General features: G+C 40.3%; 1 protein-coding gene and 1 long non-coding RNA gene across 2 annotated transcripts; one reads left to right on the forward strand and one right to left on the reverse strand.

The window, feature by feature from the left end:
* Positions 1-1295: 1295 nt before the first annotated feature.
* Positions 1296-8549, reverse strand: LOC309381222 (uncharacterized protein). Its single transcript, XM_081931965.1, has 5 exons — positions 8365-8549; positions 5689-5723; positions 4524-4583; positions 3688-3880; positions 1296-1881 (listed from the first exon to the last, which is right to left on the reverse strand). The coding sequence occupies exons 1-5, from the start codon at positions 8428-8430 to the stop codon at positions 1741-1743; spliced, it is 495 nt and encodes a 164-aa protein (XP_081788091.1). The 5' UTR covers positions 8431-8549; the 3' UTR covers positions 1296-1740.
* A 546-nt stretch (positions 8550-9095) lies between these two features.
* LOC309401763 lies at positions 9096-17569 on the forward strand. Its single transcript, XR_014176798.1, has 3 exons — positions 9096-9153; positions 9574-9712; positions 17474-17569. It is a non-coding gene; the product is annotated as an uncharacterized lncRNA (long non-coding RNA).
* Positions 17570-19903: the final 2334 nt, after the last annotated feature.

Below are 19903 nucleotides of genomic sequence, written 5' to 3' on the forward strand. Positions count from 1 at the left end.
ACATTGAGATTTGGAGGGGGATATCACAAAATGTCAATCTAATGGAAGTGCCACATCTTGTGAAAGTTTAGCCAATTCTAATTTTAAGTCAATAATATTTAAAACTCTGGTGCTGTGGCTATACTTTTGACATATTACAGTACCATCCCAGTAAAACAAGAAACCAAAAATCAGGGTCGTTTTCCATAAAACTGCATCAGGTTGGACTACAGAACAAAAACTGAGAAATTAGAAACATTGGTTTCTTCCAGAGATAGTTTTACTGAGCTTTCATACCAGGAATACCACAAACAACTCAGGAATTCAGTACAACTCCTGTAATTACATGTATAAATAGCAAAACCATTCTCTTAAACTGAACCTTTTGTGTCTGCACTTTCTGATCCAGTAAGTATAACTGATTATAGCATTACTTAGGAAACCAAAAGGAAGGTAGCGTACTCATAACTGGATCCCTTTTCTTGTGAACTTAATGAGAAGCAGATGTTGAGTAAAGCAACATTTCATGAAGGCTTATTCCACAGCCTTGGTCTAATCAGAGGGGGAGGAGAAGGATTTACTTGTGGGAGGAGAAGGATTTACTTGTGGGCAAGCTCGCTTGTTTATTTGTATTCCGCCATTATTAGCTTTACAAATAACTCAAGACAGTGAATATATCCAATAAATCTTTTTCTTATTTTCCTCCCAACCACCGCACTGTGAGGTGGGTTGAACTGAGAGAGAATGTATTCCTGGAGATAGTGTTAGACTGAGATATTTAAATTTCCCTCACATGTGCTGCCCTTCAGCATCATCATTTTCTCTCCTAATATTTCACCTTCCAGATAAGTTTGTTAATATAAAATGGAAGTCTGTGGAAGGGCTTCTTCCCCCAGGCGCATTGCACAAGGGTGAATGCAGCCTCCTATGAATTTTGCTGTTGGCTAGATTCACCATCTTATTCTCCAGCTGGTGTTGGAGGTGGCATGTGTCTGTATTTTCTGGTTTGTTTTTGAACTTTGTTGTACTTTTTTGTTTTTGTTATATTGTAGACTTTAGGAGTCAGATGACACGTAAATCAAATAAATTAAACCAGATCAGCCTCATTACCTGTCAGATCTGTCAGAAGTACCATAGATATACTAACACCAACATCCTCCTGTGCAATTTAATAACCTCCCAGCCTTTCCAAAGCTTTTCCACAATCGCCATAAAACCCATGGAAGGACCCATGCCCAAAAGTTCTGGTAGACACGTTAGGCCGCCCTCCAAGCTAAAGGAAAAAAACAACAACAACAACAACCCTGAAATAATTCCAACTTCCATATAAATGTCTTTATTAAAGAATTCAGCCAATAATTTTTTTTTTTGAGGGACAGGAATGGCTTATTAAATGGGACAATGATACATATTTTAGAAGAAATTACAACAAGGGGCAAAACCAACTTTCACTAAGGGAGGATAATGCCCAGGAGGAAAATTCAGATTTAGAGGTCAATAATTTGGTTGACCAAGGTCTATTCCTCTACTACGTATTCAGCATCAGAGTACAAGAAGTTACAAGAAGTTTGGGATATGGAGTCATGCAGATCTGGTTGTAACACATTTTCTGCTCATATCCATGACCTAACATAGAAGAAGGAGAAGTGGCTACTCTTACATCTTATATATAAGCATAAATACATTCTTGAGAAAATATAACTGGCTTATCCATCTAAATTTAAACTTCTGGGCATTCCAGGATAACATCAAGCAAAAGCATTAGACAGCTGATGTATTATTCTTGGGCATAAACATAGGAAGAACGGGGTCATCTGAAGGGAAGAGACAGTTCATGGAAATATCTTCATAGGCAGGTGGATCATCCAGAGGAGATGGATAGCGTGGTTGTTTGCTTACAGCCTAGAGAAAATGGTATAAAATAAATTGCATTTTTATATGGAATATTCTGCAGCATATATACCTGGTATACCAAATCTGGGAAAGAGGTATTCTAAAAAAAAGACAAACAGCCTTTGACCTGACGACCAGATATGATACTTGATGCTCTCCTAGGAATCCTCCTCTCATTTGCTGTTGAATTTCAGTGGCGCTATATCTAAATAACGATTCCCTTCAGCCTCTTCTTAGTTTCTTCTTCTACTTATTTATTACCTCCTCATGTCATAGCTACTGTCACAGTTGTGGGAAATGCTACCCTATTGGAAATTTTCTGGACTTTTACGTTTGCATCCCAACTTCACTCACTGATGGAATGCCACTAGTCAGAAAACCAAGTTCAGGCACAGCCTTATTGGAATCATGTCAATGAAAGAAGGTGATGTTCTAACACATTGGCTTACTAATTTGTCTGTGGCATATTGTCCTCCAGCTTTAAGCCCAAACATTTTGCAAAATAGCTGAGTAAACCAATAGAGGCTTAATTTTCTCTCCAAATTTGCTCAAAGGTTTTTTTTTTTACCCTTCCCTTTGTTTTTCTTAAGGTGCTAAATGTTAGGCTCAGTTGTGGAGGACTGTCTGTATAGATTGTGCAGATTGCTCGGTAGCCTCTTAATTTAGAAAGTACAAGAATACAAGACAATCAGGAAATTTTCTTACATCCTAACCTTTAAAAAGCTTTCAAAGGCAATTACTCTCCCCACCACCACCACCACCACCCTGCAAGGAATTGGATCCCTTTTGACTTAGACTAAGAAAAAAAACTTTAGAGCTGGGCAAATGGAAAGATGTAAAGGGCTTGGGTGGGTGTGTGCCTGAAAAAGACAGAGGAAAATCTGCTGCAATTTAAAACAATTTCTCTTCTTTGGGAAAAAATGCAGGCAAAACATGTACATTAAGGATGTTTGTTCTAGAAAAAAAGTCTGCAACTTAGTATATGTTAAAAATATTTTATGGAAATTTATTTTAAAAAATACATCAAGAAACTCTGTTTTGCCAAAAGGCATTTGCCACAGAGTTTTAAAAAAAAACTTTGAGAAATTTACATAAGAAACCCACCAGGAAACTGTTTATGAAGCTTACAAGTGGTATTAACAACTCAAGATGCACCCAACAAATAAATACAGATGTTTGTTACTGAGTTGTTAAACAGATTTTGGTAAAGCACAATGGACAAGAACAATGCTTTGCTAAACTTGAATCTTATCTAGCTTTGGATACACTGACACTGACATTCACTTCTTCCCTGGTTAAATTACTAAGAAAATATTATATAGTGCATGATATGTTAGAGATATGGTGGCTCAGTGGCTAAAACGCTGAGCTTGTTGATCGGAGGGTCGGCAGTTCAGCGGTTCGAATCCCTAGTGCCACGTAATGGAGTGAGCTCCTGTTACTTGTCCCAACTTCTGCCAACCTAGCAGTTCGAAAGTACGTGAAAAAAGGCAAGTAGAAAAATAGGAACCACCTTTGCTGGGAAGGTAACAGTGCTCCATGTGCCTTCAGCATTTAGTCATGCCAGCCACATGATTACGGAGATGTCTTAGGACAGTGCTGGCTCTTCGGCTTAGAAACAGAGATGAGCACCACCTTCTAGAGCTGGAAATGATTAGCACACATGTGGGCGGACCTTTACCTTTACTTATGTGAGAGAACTGCTGCTAGGAAGAAAGAGATCCAGTGTTGCACTAGAGATCCATGGTCTGCTTGGGCTTCTCAGTCAAGAAAAGGATTGTTGGAAAACCAGAAACAAGATAACTTGTTCCTTACCTCATTATAAGATGGTGGAATTCTGAGTTGAAAGTTCTGAACCGTGATCACATCAGGTACTGGGAGCGGAGGTGGGCTGGGCAGAGTTGACCCATCTGAAAGGCGATTAGCATCCCTTTCATTATAGTAATAGATGCACATTCTGATGCAACAGCTGCTAATGATAGCCAGAGGAATAAGGCAGATGGTAGGCCTGGGGAGGCAAAGAAAAGTGAAGTAAAGTAACGTGTGCCATTTGGCAGATTCAAAGGAAGATATCTGCAAATGTATTGATACTTACAGGTGCTGCCTGAGGACCCCAGATTCCGCTCCTGGAATTTCAAAGATCCTTCTCATGTCCTTTTGGGTCATTTATTTTAAATGCACAGGTCACAAGGAAATCAGCTAGTTCTTCTGTCCTAATTGCAGCATTTAACGTTCACTTCCTACGTGTAGTTCCTGTAGCTCTATCCATCTGTCTCGTATAATGATTGTACATGACTCCCAACAATCACCACCACTTTCATCAAATATACTACTTTTAAGCTAAGATTTGAATGTGATGTTTCAGAAGGAGGGCTAATATTAAGGCAAATCTGAGTTTATAAACTAAGATTTGCCTTAATATTTGTCCTCTTTATGAAAGTTGTATACCAATATATAAAAGCCCATGTTAAATGTTGGCGGTCTTTAAAAAAAGATATAAAGTGTTCGGATACAAGAGGAGAACCTCCAAGTCAAACCTTTATCCCATCAAATTCAGTACACACACACACACACACACACACACACACACACACACCCCTCTACCCAAGACATGCTCACAGAAAAGGTTATCCTACTTGCTCTTTACTTACACAAGCCAATTAGGCACTTCTGGTTTACAGGTGCAGTTAAGACTGGAGTCAGTAACACACCTTAGGAAAGAAGAGATAAAAGGTTTAAAATAAATTTCTTCCATCATAGCTTAATTATTGGTGCAGATCAGCCTTTACTAGTCTGATCCCCATTGTCTACATAAGTGTTTCCCAAACTTGGCAATTTTAACACGTGTGGACTTCAACTTCCAGAATTCCCTAGCCAACATATAGCATGGCTGGTTGGGGAATTCTGGGAGTTGAAGTCCACACATTTTAAAATTGCCAAGTTTGGAAAACACTGGTCTAGGTGAATTAGAATTCAATTCCCATAATCCTTGGAGTGAATGGGTTTCCAGGGATTCTGAGATTGGAGTTCTGAAAACCCCACTAGCCATAGCAAACAATTATTGGTGTCACTGTGAAAAAGGGAACGAGGCAACTAACCAAGTCAGAGATTTCCCATTTTAGGATAAACATTTCTGAGAACGGAGCAGATCAACCCAGAGAATAGAATAGTATAAAATGCAGGTAGTCCTCAGGACCATAACTGAGCCTGGCAATTATGATAAGTCATGATAGTTGTAAAGCAGGTTCCTATGTGATTGGACCTGGTTTACATCTAGTTTTGCAACAGTCATTAAATAACACAGTGGTCATGAAGCAAACACCACAATTGTTAAACAAATCCAGTTTGTTATGGGGTGGTTTTGCTATGAAAATTAGAGTCAGTGGCGGGATTCAAATAATTTAACAACTGGTTCTCTGCCCTAATTATTTCTTCCAACAACCAGTTCACCAAACTTCTCAGAAAGGTAACAATCGGTTCTCCCAAAGTAGTGAAAACTGGCTGAATCCCACCACTAATTAGAGTCATAACTGTGAGGTGCAGCAAATAGTTATAAACATGGGCCAGTTGCAATACTCTCAAAATGCACCTAAATGTGGGCGATGGCGAGGCCAACATAAGAGTTTTAAAACAGTCATAACCTGAAGACCACATGAGGGATGATTATTTTACATTCCCAGCATATCTTTCACTTAGGAGTCCTCTTGCAATTAACTATTTTCTTTTTTTGTTCAGTTTTGGTTGGCTGCTTATCCGTTCACCACTTGATCTTGCCTGAACTAAGCAAAAAGCAAACAAAACAAAGCAGTAACTTACAGGAAACTCCAGCACTCATTTTTGTATGATGTAACCTAGAAAGGAATGAGATGCAGTGTGAATGAACAGAAATTAGCATTTGTGCTGAAATTGGCCCTCCCAATTTCTCACCGGCTTAATACAATACAATACAATACAATACAATAGTAGAGTTGGAAGGGACCTTGGAGGTCTTCTAGTCCAACCCCCTGCCTAGGCAGGAAACCCTATACCGTTTCAGACAAATAGCTATCCAACATCTTCTTAAAGACTTCCAGTGTTGGGGCATTCACAACTTCTGGAGGCAAGCTGTTCCACTGATTAATTGTTCTCACTGTCAGGAAATTCCTCCTCAGTTCTAAATTGCTTCTCTCCTTGATTAGTTTCCACCCATTGCTTCTTGTTCTACCCTCAGGTGCTTTGGAGAATAGTTTGACTCCCTCTTCTTTGTGGCAACCTCTGAGATATTGGAATAATGCTATCTTCTCCAACTGCAACCTAAGCTTTTGTTTTCTCTCTCGTTCATAGGATGCTTCTTTTATTCTAGTGCTGCTGTGCTATTGCCCTTTCGAATACTCCTTGCTCTAACACTCTGGTCTTGCTCCTTCTCCCCAATATGAAAAGACCGCACAGTGCTGCCCTCTTCTGGCATTGTTCTGGCATACCGGAAGCCAAGGAAGCCACAGAGTGCTGGAGGAATGTTTGAATAATCAAAAATGAAATACTCACCTTCACCAACCAAGCAACTAAGATAAATGGAGGAACTGCACCCTGAGATTTTTACTGGATATCCCCCCCCTTTGGAAAAGGAATTCAAGAACAAATGTTTGCCACCCCATTGAACATTTTTCAACATAATCCCAGATAATATATTTGCCCTGCTCAATAAATGTACATTCTTGAATGGAAATGGTTAGTGAGAAAAATTGGATTTGGTTGGAAATGTTCCATCCTATTTTATGTACCAATGTAAGGACAAAATATAGCTCAAAATTCAGGGCTGGTGTGTTTGTGCGTATATCAAAGAATTAAACTAGCAATCAAATGAACTAAATAGAAGACCAGTGGCCAACAAATTATATTGGGACTTAACGGTTTTAGTAGCTTAATTTTACTACTAGCCAGTAAAAAGTAAGTATCTTTTGTCCTACATGGAAAGTACTTTCCAACCAGAAGGTGGCAGCCTACTCTTGCTAAATAATTTTATATGCGAAGAACAGGAGGTCAGAAGCTTTTGACACCCTTTTTAATCATCCAGCGGTTTCTAAATAGAAAATTATTGATCAGGCTACTGATCCTTGGTCAGAATTCCAAATTTCTTGGAAGTGTCAGAATCAAGTTATTTCTAATCTCTTCTACACTGATTGTAAGAATGTGTGTGCGTGTGCGCGCACAGGTCAGGCTTTCCTAAGGAATGCTAAGAAAGTCCTGTGGATTTTTTTAAAAAACCCAATCTTCTAATTTATACTTTTCTTTCTACATTCAGCAACCTCAACCGTCTTAGTGAGACAAAAAATGACTGCCTTAAGAGATATGATGAATTCTTTAATAGAAACATCTTTGCCAAATAAAATCACTGACCCGCTGAATCACACAACAAACAGTGACCAACAAATTAACAAGTATTTCCTATTTTACTTCTCAGCTAACATTCAAAGGCTATGGCTCTGAAAATGATAATTGCTGTCGTGCTGATGAAATAAGGAGACTGAGGCTGTCTTAAGCTACTTTTCAAGCTTAATTTAATTTTCCTAGGAGACTTGATCCTACTGCTCGGGACTTACTTCTCTTCCTCTTTTCTATTTCCCTTAGTTTCTCCCTTGCCAAAACTTTTCCCAGCTTTTTTACTAAAAGCTTGGCTTGGTGGGTAGCATCCCTATGACAATTAACTTTTTCTCCAGTCACTGCTGCTCATGTGTGTGTGGAGAGGGGGGGGTGGACGGAGAGAGGGGGAATAGCTTCGTAGCTCTCGGTCTAATAATTTGATTACATTTTTAAAACTATACACATAAAAAGTAGAAAAAATAGGGATAGGTGTGTGAAAATGTATAAAGAAGAAGGATTTGTGTTTTCTTTTTCTTTATAATTTAAACTTCTTTATATTTTAGACTTCGTCTAAGGGTTTAAGGAACTTACTCATAGTTTAAGACTTCAGTAAAATGCCCATTTCCCCCAAAAAGAAACGGAGAAATATTTGCTCCCCTTTTAATTTTAACAATCAAATCCCTATTTCAAAATTTGATTTTTCTCCATCTCCTACAAAAAGTCCGCAAAGGGCTTCCAGTTATAGATAATTTTTTCCCAGTGGCTTTTCTCTCACGGGGGGCGTTTATTTGATAACTTTGTAGCTCTAAATGGACTTTTTACAAATCCTCTGAAATAGCAACTATCTTTTAGCAACAACTTCTCCAACTGTTTGCCTGCTACACGAAGACGCAATTCATCTTCTCAAAACCTCCTCCCCAAAATTTCTTTCCTCCCAGTTTTAATGAGCCACAACAGGAGCCTTTCCCATCCATTCTGAAAACCTACTAGTAGCTTCTCTGCCAATGGTTTTGATTTTAATTCTAAACTCAGTTGCTCTAACTTTTCCTTGCAAAGAAAGCTAGCTAGATACCAATAACTTGGGATATTCTTTTCGTAGGCTTCTCCCAAAAATTTCTGCCCCCACCCCCCACAAGCATTTTGATTTCTTACCCCTGCAGAAAGTATGAAGAGCCAAATCAGAATTATTCCACCATGGATTTTCAGTGATAGTGCCATCCTTCTCTACGTTCACGCAGTTCGATGTCCCGAGGAAAAGAAGTTCTGACACCAACAGAAGGACTCTTATTTCTGTTATCACCGCCCTATGGACTTTGGTTGGCTGAGGACTAGAAGATGAGGAGTTCCCACCAACACCTGCTTTGTTCACGTCCTCAGCTAATTGGTCCCAAGTGCAGAAAAAAACCCTGAAGCAAATACGGGGCTCCTCCTCCCAAAAATACTAGTATTATTAGAAGAATGTAAAGTTATTGCAGAAATAATATCTATGGAAAGTTTCAAAAATGCAGGGACCCCTTATTCTTTCTTATATTTAACCCGCCTCATGTAAGACATATTTGACAAAGTATCTAGATAGAAAGGAAACAATCTTCTTTGAACAATGGTTAGATAAATAAACGGTGGTCATAAAATATTTTATGCATTTTATTTTAAAAATACAATATTAGCGAGCCCGTTTCACATTCTTCTTATCTCCCCTTCAGACCAAAAAAGTTTGTATTTTAATTGGAGCTATCATGCTTAAACAAAATATATGTGGCGGTTACTTTAAACATCTCGAGGGAGGATTCTCCTGCCCCTTATCTTCTTAATTCCCAAAGTTAAAGGCCTTTATTTTTTTATCCTAGCGGCCTGGTTGAATTTTTTTTTTAAAAAACTAGCATCTTGATAATTGCTGAGAAAATGTTTACAGTTGAATTTCTCTCCAGGCCTCTGATACAGGTATTAATCAAAATATGCGGCAAGCGTTTGTACAATGTTTTTTTTTATTTGGGGGCAAATATGAAATATGAACAAAAGCTAATTTTTAGAAGCTTTTATTAGCTAATTTTTACTCAGCTGCAATGCTTGCAATGACATAGCAGTGTATGTAGAAAGTAATTATTTTATTGTAGCAAGAATGAACAACAGCAGAATAGAATAGAATAACAGACTTGGAAGGGACCTTAGAGGTCTTCTAGTCCAACCCCCTGCTCAGACAGGAAAGCTATATCATTTCAGAAAAATGGTTGTCTAATCTCTTCTTAAAAACTTCCTGTATCGGGGCATTCACAACTTCTGGAGGCAAGTTGTTCCACCGATAAATTGTTTTTTAAGTGTCGGGAAATTTCTTCTTGTTGTTTTGTTTCTCTTCTTGATTAGTTTACCTCAGGGTGAAATGCTCTGAAGTCTGCTACCGGTTCGCTTTGCTACTGCTTCGCATTGCGCGCATGTGCACCACAGGCACTACTTCGCAGTGCTGAAAAAGGTGGATTAAGAAGCCTTTTCTGAGTGTGCAAAGGTAAGTAGAACAGTGGGGGGGGGGTGGAACAGCTGTGTCACGCAATTTAGATTCTCTAGAAATCTCGTGGCACACCAGATTGTCACCAAGCTGATTGTCGAAGCTACCGGTTTGCCCGAACTGGTAGTAAAATAAAATGCTACTGGTTCGGGTGAAAGGGTAGTTCCAACAATTACAGTGGTGGGATACGCCTGGTTCGCCCTGGTACCAGTGCCTGCTGGGAGCACCAGGTACCATTCCGGTACGGTGCTCTGGAGGGCCCACCCACCTGCGCACACACCTTACCTGTATTTGAGCTGTTTGGGGCTTCGGCACACGGAGCATATGGCACTTGCGCACCACTCTGCTGAGCAGCTGGAGCATCACAGAGGCGTCATGGAGCATTGCAGGTAAGTACGCATGCGCATGCTATGCGTGTGTGCGTGCATGCTGCATGCATTCATTTGGGGGATGCCCAGCCCCGTGGCAGTGTACCAGTTGCAACAGGATCCGGAACCCAACACTGGATGATCAGCTGCGCCACATGATTTCTAGCAAATATAAATCGCCCGGCATGGCTGATTGCCGCATAGCTGATCGTTAGAACTACCGGATCGCCTGAACCAATAACATTTTTTACTAGCGGTTTGGGAAACCAGCCTGTACCAGTAGCATTTCACCCCTGGTTTACATCCATTGCTTCTTGTCCTGCTCTCAAGTGCTTGACTCCCTCTTCTTGTTCCCTGAGATATTGGAAAACTGCTATTATGTCACCTCTACCCCTTCTTTTCATTAAACTAGACATACTGAATTCCACCAACAGTTCTTCATACGTTTTAGCCTCCAGGTCACTAATAATATTTATTGCTCTTCTCTGCACTCATTCTAGCGCAGGGGTGTCAAATTCACATCACCACGGGACATATCGGGACTTTTTTTCCCCCTTTGCTAAACCGGGCAGGGGTGTGGCCAGCATGTGATGCATTTGGCCAATGGACTGCCCTATTTGACAACCCTGTTCTAGAGTCTCAACATCTTTTTTACATTGTGGTGACCAAAACTGGATGAAGTATTCCAAGTGCGGTATTACCAAGGCCTTATAAAATAGTATTAACACTCCATGTTAAAAAGCCTAGAACTATGTTGGCTTTTTTGGCAGTTGCAGAACACTGCTGGCTCATATTTAAGTGATTGTCCAGTAGGACTCCAAGATCTCTCTCACAATTATTACTATTGAGCAAGGTACCACCTATATTGTACCTGTGTATTTTGTATTTCTTGCCTAAATGTAGAACCTTACTTTTTTCATCATTGAATTTCATTTTGTTAGACAGCGCCCAATGTTCAAGTCCGTCAAGATCTTTCTGTATCTTAAGCCTGTCTTCTGGAGTGTTAGCTATTCCTGACAGCTTACTTAACTAACTAGCAAAAAGTCCATCTATTTCCTCTATTTTTGGGAGTGCCCTATAGTATTCACCTATGGCAATATCATTTCACTTCCCTTTTATATTGACCTAAATGCATTCAAGACAGTTTTCATCATTGTTGTGCTCTAATTCTGTAGAGATGTAGTTTTTATTTTATTTTAGTTATTTCTTATGGATAATGCAGCTCTACCTCTTTTTATTTTACTGTTTGTTTTAAATAATTTAAATCCCCCTAGTTGTATGTTTTCTTTGTGGGTTTCATCCCACCAAGTTTCCGTAATGGCAACAATATCATGTTTATTCCTCATACTCTGTGTTTACTTTCTACATAACTTCTGTTGTGTCTATTTCCTTACACTTGTTTTATTAGTATTCATGGCCTGGTACTCACTATTAAAAGCTTGATTTTGGTTGTGTTGGATCGGGTGAATGAAGGCATACTCAGGCATACTCAGGCTTCAGAGTAACAAACAGCTCTTTATTAGCACAAGTCAACTATGTACAAGCCAGCGAAGGTTCAGTCTGACTCCCTTTTATAGGGAGATGTCACAGCCTTCGACCAATCAGATTGAATCTCTGTTCCCACCGGAACAGAGGACCTTGGTGTAAACCATTACCAATGTTTCTGGTATCTAACAGGTTGACAGCGAGGTTGATATTCTTACCTACACATAGCTCTATGTTACATGCTCTGATAACCCTAGGTTTTAGATTGCTGGGGACAGAAATGATCTGTATCAATTAACTCTATGTCCCTGTTGTTTGGTTTAAATGTTTCTCCAGAAAATCTGTGAATTTAATGCCAAGCAACTCAGTCCCTTTCTTTGATGGATGCAAACCATCTCGTTTGTATAGTTTTTCATTGGACTACCTGCAAACATCATGATGAATATAACCAAAGCCTTCCCCTCTACAACACTCCTTTAGCCACACATTGAACTCTGCTATATTCTGGCTTTTTCTTTTTTGTTCCTTATATGCAGGTAAAATCTCTGAAAAGGTAAGCCTACAGTCTATCCCTCTAAGTTCCTGCTCCAAGCTCTGGAAATCATTCTGGTCAGAGAGTACATCTTTTTGGGACAGATCATTCGTGCGAAGATATACAACAGCATCAACATCACAGTCCTTACTGGCATTCTTGACTATCTTAAAAACGTACCTCGTGTCTCTCCTGGCAGTAGCACCTGGCCACTAGTAGGTTCCTACCAGTTCGGACCAGTTCAGCTGAGCCGGTAGTGGTTTGGCGGCCTGGGTCACTGGAACCCGCAGCAACCCAGGCCTGCCACACCTCTGAACTGGTTCTGTGGGTGGCGCCATAGGCACCGCCATCTTGTTTTTTAGTTCTGCGCATGCGCAGAACAATTTTAATTGCACTGTGCATGTTCATGCAGTGTGCATCAAGCGCACAGTATGCACATGAGCAAACTGGCAATGGTGCCTGCTATAACCCACCCCTGCACCTGGCAGACCCCTGACCTCTTTCCGAAATTGACATCCCTTACAATTGAGTAATTTATTATGTATCAGCTAACCAAACAAAAACGGAGAATTCTGAGCAATGCTTTTTAGATGAGATTTCCACTCTGAATTTTTTTTTAATGATAACTTCATTAAATGTTTAAACAAGAAAATAAAAACCAATTGAAACTAATCATTAAGTTAAGAAAAATAAAGAAATAGAGAACAAAACCAGAAGTGCGAAAAAAGAAAGAAAAGAGAAACATGAAAAATGACTTACAATTTTCTTTTACAGTACAAACCTATCAGTATAAATTTAAACTGACATCTTACTCTAAGGTTACAACATAATTTTCATTCTTCTGTCACCTAGAATTTCTACTTTGAAGCTTATGATAACAGATTTGCTTTTAAGAGACCTATAAATGAAAGAGAACCTCTTAAACTTCTTAACATACTGATGCCATCATCAATCGGGGTGCACACCAATCAAAATACAGAAGATCTAACAAAATGAAATTCAATAATGAAAAGAGTAAGGTTCTACATTTAGGCAAGAAAAACGAAATGCACAGGTACAGTATAGTTGGTACCTTGCTCAATGTAGTAACTGTGAGAGGGATCTTGGAGTCCTAGTGGACAACCATTTAAATATGAGCCGTCAGTGTGCAGCAGCTGCCAAAAAAGCCAACACATTTCTAGGCTGCATCAACAGAGGGATAGAATCAAGATCACGTGAAGTGTTAATACCACTTTATAATGCCTTGGTAAGGCCACACTTGGAATACTGCATTCAGTTCTGGTTGCCACGATGTAGGAAAGATGTGGAGACTCTAGAAAGAGTGCAGAGAAGAGCAACAAAGATGATTAGGGGACTGGAGACTAAAACATATGAAGAACGGTTGCAGGAACTGGGTATGTTTAGCTTAAGAGAAAGAAGGACTAGGGGAGACATGATAGCATTGTTCCAATATCTCAGGGGTTGCCACAAAGAAGAGGGAGTGAAGCTGTGATGGGATCCAGCCAGTTTGCACCACTTCAGGAGAACCGGTTATTAACTTTCTGAGCAGTTAGGTAAACTGATTGTTAGAAGAAATCATTAGGGCAGAGAACCTATTATTAAATTATTTGAATCCCACAACTGGAGTCAAGTTATTCTCCAAAGCACCTGAGGGCAGGATAAGAAGAAATGGGTGAAAACTAATCAAAGAGAGAAGCAACCTAGAACTAAGGAGAAATTTCCTGACAGAACAATTAATCAGTGCAACAACTTGCCTCCAGAAGTTGTAAATGCTCCAACACTGGAAGTTTTTAAGAAGATGTTGGATAACCATTTGTCTGAAGTGGTGTAGGTTTTCCTGCCCAAGCAGGGGGTTGGACTAGAAGACCTCCAAGGTCCCTTCCAGCTCTGTTATTCTATTCTATTCTATTCTATTCTATTCTATTCTATTCTATTCTATTCAAAAGACTCTGACTGCAAAATGCCTTAAATCCTGATCTTAAAAGCTGGACATCTAGTTAAGCATTAGTTGCTTTGGCTGATCTCCTTTTGCTGAGACAAGGAAAGAGTGATCCAAACAAGCTGTATTTCTGAAGCAGTTTGATAATTTGACTTCTGCAGCTACCCTGAGTATCGGAGGCTGATAAAGTCTAGATGCCAGCCAGATAACAAGGTTGTATTATATCTCCTTAGAAATCCTTAGGGTGGTAGACAATTGGACTAGACCTATCCAATTTACAAGATGGCCATATGGGGCTTATTATTTAAAAGAGGAGTGTACAATTTTTGCCAGCATAAGAACCACATTGGGCTTAGTATGGGTCATGTTCCAAAAAAGTCAATAGGTTGTGGCACTGTACTTAAGATGTTGGACCAATGAGTTTGGGGAAAAAGAGTGGGACTTCAATTGTGCAATCATAGTATCTGTCTGCATTTTTTAAACACACACATACATGCAAACTCCAGGTGCCACTGCTACTCCTCCCCCCGTCCTTTACTTTTACTCTTCAGAAAGTCTCTTCTGAAATGTGTCCCATCCCCACCCCCTTCTCTGGGCTGAGATATCTTTTACTGAACTGGTTCTCCAGTCTGCAGCTCTTCCTGCTTCTCAAGGTCCTTTCCATGAACCGTTGCACCCAAAAAGAAAAATTCAACAGGATAGGTTTTATTTGATCTAGTGTAGGAAGCTTCCAGACAGGCAAGGAAGGGAGCGGAGAATTGACCTTGAGTTCTTGAACAGCTGCAAGAAACCTAGGACTGACACCACCACCTCCCACACTTCCCAAGGTCCACGGGACCTTATCTGTTTGTTCCAAGAGAAAGAAAGCAGCCTGAGCAAAATACTGTATTGGAGGCAGGATACAATTAGGGTGGTTAGCTTGAAATCTACACGTGTGAACCTGGTTGCTTGCACCTTCATCCACACATCCATGAGTATTATGAGAGTAGTTCTTAAAGACCACCACATAGGGGCACTACAGGCCTGACATTACAAGCTGCTTTGCTTATCATAATCTCTCCATTACCATTAGTAGAGATGTAGGAAGATGATAGATAGATGATAGATGATAGATAGATGAAAGATAGATAGATAGATAGATAGATAGATAGATAGATAGATAGATGATAGATAGATAGATAGATAGATAGATAGATAGATAGATAGATAGATGGATGATAGATGGATGGATGGATGGATGGATGGACGGACGGACGGACGTAGAGGTAGAGGTAGGTAGGTATTGGAAGTGTGTGTATATGTGTGTGAAAAAGAGAGATAATACAGAGAGAATGATACAATGTAGATTATAGGTAGGTAGGTAGGTAGGTAGGTAGGTAGGTAGGTAGGTAGGTAGAGGGAGAGGGAGAGGGAAAGTGCACGTGAGAGGGGGGGAGAAATCAGAGAGACAGAAAATGATAGACTATAAATGATAGGTAGCTAGGTAGCTAGTTAGAGTTAGAGTTTAGAGGGAGAGCGACAGGAAGAGTGAGTGTGTGAAAGAGAGAGATAATACAGAAACAGAGAAGGATAGATTGTAGGAGATAGATAGATAGATAGATAGATAGATAGATAGATAGATAGATAGATAGATAGATAGATAGATAGATATCAGATATGAGATTTGATATGATATGATAGAAAAAAGATTTACAAGCAATATAAGTGACCTGAGCTTATTAAGGAACCTACCACAAGTCAACACAAGGAGTTAACAAAACCTTCCACCTAATCCCATGATAGTGAACCGGTGGCACTGGTGCCACGGGTGGCATACTAAGCCATTTGTTAGAGCACACGAGGCATTGCCCTGTCAGCTCCAGCGCACAGCTGACTTTGACCTTCTTTGACCTGACTTTAACGGACTTCCGGTTTGCCTGTAGGGCCATTTTTGCCCTCTGGAGGCTTCAGGGAAGACTCCTGAAGGCTCTGGAGGGCGAAAAACGGCCCATAGGCAAACTAGAAGACGGTTCCCGAACTTCTAGTTTGCCTGTAGGGCCATTTTTCACACTTTGGAGGCTTTAGGTAAGCCTCCTGAAGCCTCCGGAGGGCCTCCGGGGGGGAGGCTGTTTTCACCCTCTCCAGGTTCCTAAAAAGCCTCTGGAGCCTGGGTAGGGCAAAAAACGAGTCCATCATGTGCCAGGTCCATCATGCACTAAAAATGGGGGAGGGTGGGGGTCGTGCATTCATAGCATTATGGGTGTGGGCATGCACATGCACGAGCCCCCTGTGCTCCCCCCTTTTGGCACGTGATGGGGAAAAGGTTAACCATCACTGGCCTAATCTAATAACTTTAATATTTTGCACTCCTTCTCCGCAGTCCCTTTTCTGAGCCAGAGGCAGAGACTATCCTTTTTAGGAGTTATGTTACATTGTTCCTGAGCCGCCTAAAGGATTTCAAGCACAGTCTCCCAGCAATCTGGTTACTAATTGGCCAGCTCTATTATTCCTCTTGGACTCTCCATAACAAATGCTGTGTTTATGTTCTCAGGACGATGTCCTGTTAAACACAAGTATTGCAACACACAGGCAATCCAAAAGAGGAAGCGTTCTGGCCTGTAGCCCATAATCTGATAGCTAAATCTATCATTTTTCAACATTTCACAACCCCTTCTGCTCGCCCTCATTTTTAGCAGAGAAACATGCAGTTTTGGAGTTGGTCGAGATTTGTCTGTCATTTACCCCCATTCAACAAAGCTGATACGACTGGGCAACCACTTGTTTATATGTGTCTACATATAATTTTTAAAAGGGTAGCTCAGTGGCTAAGACCATATGCTTGTTGATCAGAAAGGTTCAGCAGTTCGAATGCCTAGCACTGCGTAACGGAGTGAGCTCCTGTTACTTGTCCCAGCTTCTGCCAACCTAGCAGTTCGAAAGCATGTAAAAAATGCAAGTAGAAAAAATAGGAACCACCTTTGGTGGAAAAGTAACAGCGTTCTGGCCGTCTTTGGTGTTTAGTGATGACCTTGGAGACATCTTTGGACAACGCTGGCTCTTCGACTTTGAAACAGACATGAGCACCGACCCCTAGAGTCACGAATAACTAGCACATATGTGCAATGGGAACCTTTACCTTTACCTTATAATTTTTATTTTGCTTCTATAACTCATGTATGAGTTTGCCAAATATAAATGTAACCTGTGAAAATATTAATCTCTAACTGTTATACTTCATTAACAAATATATAACAATAAGTTTAAAATATAAATTACAGGTAGTCCTCAACTTACAGCCATTTGTTTAGTGACTGTTTAAAGTTACAAAGGCACTGAAAAAAGTGGCATGGCCTTTTTTTCCAGACTTATTTTGATCAACATGTCCACGGGGATCTGCATGCAACAGTTGTAAGTGTGAAAAACTCTCATAAATCACTTTTTTCAGTGCTCTTGAACAGTTACCGAATGAACGATTGTAAGGAAAGGACTTCCTGGATAATGGATGGATGCAATTTATCTGCTTGGAGCATAAATCTACATCTACCTCATCACAGGTAAGACCCATAAATATCAAGTTTCATTGCTATCTAAAGAGATTACCAAACTCTACATAAAGATAAAGGTTCCCCATACAACATAGTCATTCATGACTCAAGGGGGTATTGCTCATCTCCATTTCAAAGCCGAAGAGCTAGAGCTGTCTGAAGACGTCTCCGTGATCATGTGGCTAGCATGACTAAACGGCAAAGGCGCACGGAACGCTGCTACATTCCAATGGTGGGTTCCGGTACGGTGCAACGGGGCCGGGTGTCCACCACATGGACACGTGCAACACGTGCGCACACACGCGCAGTGCATGCATGCATACTTACCACCTGCAATGCTCCGCGATGCCTCCTTGACACTCCAGCTGCTCGGCGGAGCGTTGCGCAGGCGCTATATGCTCCATGTGCGTGCGTGTAAGCCCCGAACAGCTCAAATACAGATAAGGAGCATGGGCTGGTGGGTGGGCCCTCCGGAGCACCGTACTGGAACAGTACCTGGTGCTCCCAGCAGGCACTAGTACACCCGCACCAGGGCATACTGGTCGTATCCCACCACTGTTACCTTCCCACCAAGGATGGTTCCTATTTTTCTACTTGCATTTTTATATGCTTTCAAACTGCTAGGTTGGCAGAAGCTGGGACAAGTAACGGGAGCTCAATCCGTTATGCGGTGCTAGGGATTCGAACCACCAAACTGCCAACCTTTCTGATTGACAACCTCAGCGTCTTAGCCACTGAGCCACCGCGTCCTTTTTCTACATATATTGGTGCTAATCTTTCTAACTCCGTCACTTTTACTCAGAGAAGAAAAACCTTTGGAGCAGTGCAACACGCTTAATCTGGTTCCTAAAGCAATACGTTTTCTAGGTTCGTATCATTCATTGTAACATATGCTAACTGAACAGGTTACGTTTGCAGGCCAGACCTCAGAAAAATAAATAAAGCTACCCTAATCCTTTAAGCTTTCAATTAACCGGGTTATATGTTGTGTGAATCTCAGGACAATCATCCTGTGCACATCAATCATTCTGCTGTGTAGGAATGCTTGTGATTTCAATATATGTTGGGCTACACCACACATAATCCCGAAGCCCAATTCTTTAAGGGAAAAACACACCCTACAGACACATCAATGACTACAAAGATAGAAAAAGACAAGCAATAGGTGATAAAAAGTGTTTCTAACCAGATTATTAATTATAAAAAAATAAGACTTGTGTTGGTATCTTTGGAAAAGCACTGTTTTTTTCTTGTTCTCTCTCTTAGCCTTTTGCAGAAATACTTTGTCCTTGAAGTCCCTCTTTTTGGTTTTTCTTTTTTTTTAAATTTCAGTTTATAGCAAAACCCAACTGCCCTGATTTGCTCTTCCTTCCTTCCTGGACTTCTGCAAACTACAAGGTCAGCCGTGTGCCTGTTTTTACTATAGCCTCACAGCTGCCACGTAAACTGAGGATTGAGACTCTGGAAATGATTTCTGATGGGTTTTGCAAGCAATTTCCTGACAGTAGTTGAGGAATTTATTTTTTCTATACTGGGTGGGTGTTGCTGATTTGCTTTTTAGGGAAAGGCCCTGGAAATAAAATTTAGCTGGAAGAGTCCTCCCTTCTATCCATTTGCTATTTTAGTTATTTGCATCCCATTATTATTATTATTATTATTATTATTATTATTATTATTATTATTATTATTATTATTATTATTATTATTATTATTATTATTATTATTATTTTACAAATAACTGAAGGCAACAAACGTATCCAGCACACCTTCCTTCTCCTTCACCTCACAGGGTTGTTGTTTTCCCCAAAACAACAGCCCTGTGAGGTGAATTGGGCAGAGAGAGAACAACTGGCTCAAAATCATCCAGCTGGCTTTCGTGGTAAGGCAGGATTTGAACACTTACCTTCCTGCCTTCTACCCTGGTGCCTAAACCAGTAGATCAAACTTTTTTAAAAAAAGGAAGATATCCAAATACCTGAAAATTTTGGAGGATAAAATTGTGGCCTTTCACAATTTGTTGCTAAATTCACACAACCACAGAGAGCATGGCCATGGGAGAGGAACTTGAGGTAAACCAACATGCTCCATCTCTGTGTCTTACCAAGTTAAAACACTGGCCCTCACAAAACTGCAGTCATCCATATCCCATGAGCTGAAACAAGCCACGATGGAATTTTGTGCGACACAGACTATTTTTAATCAGTTCCAAGATTTTAGTAGATTTTAGTAGAAAATTCATGAAGCCTACTTCTGAGCCAGTAGAAAGAACCCACAGATAACAATGATTTATTTAATTGATATCCTCTGGCCTTTATTATTTTTACAAATAACTCAAGGCAGCTA

Source organism: Natrix helvetica (assembly GCF_964273705.1).
Source record: "Natrix helvetica genome assembly, chromosome: Z".
Taxonomy (NCBI): Eukaryota; Metazoa; Chordata; class Lepidosauria; order Squamata; family Natricidae; genus Natrix; species Natrix helvetica.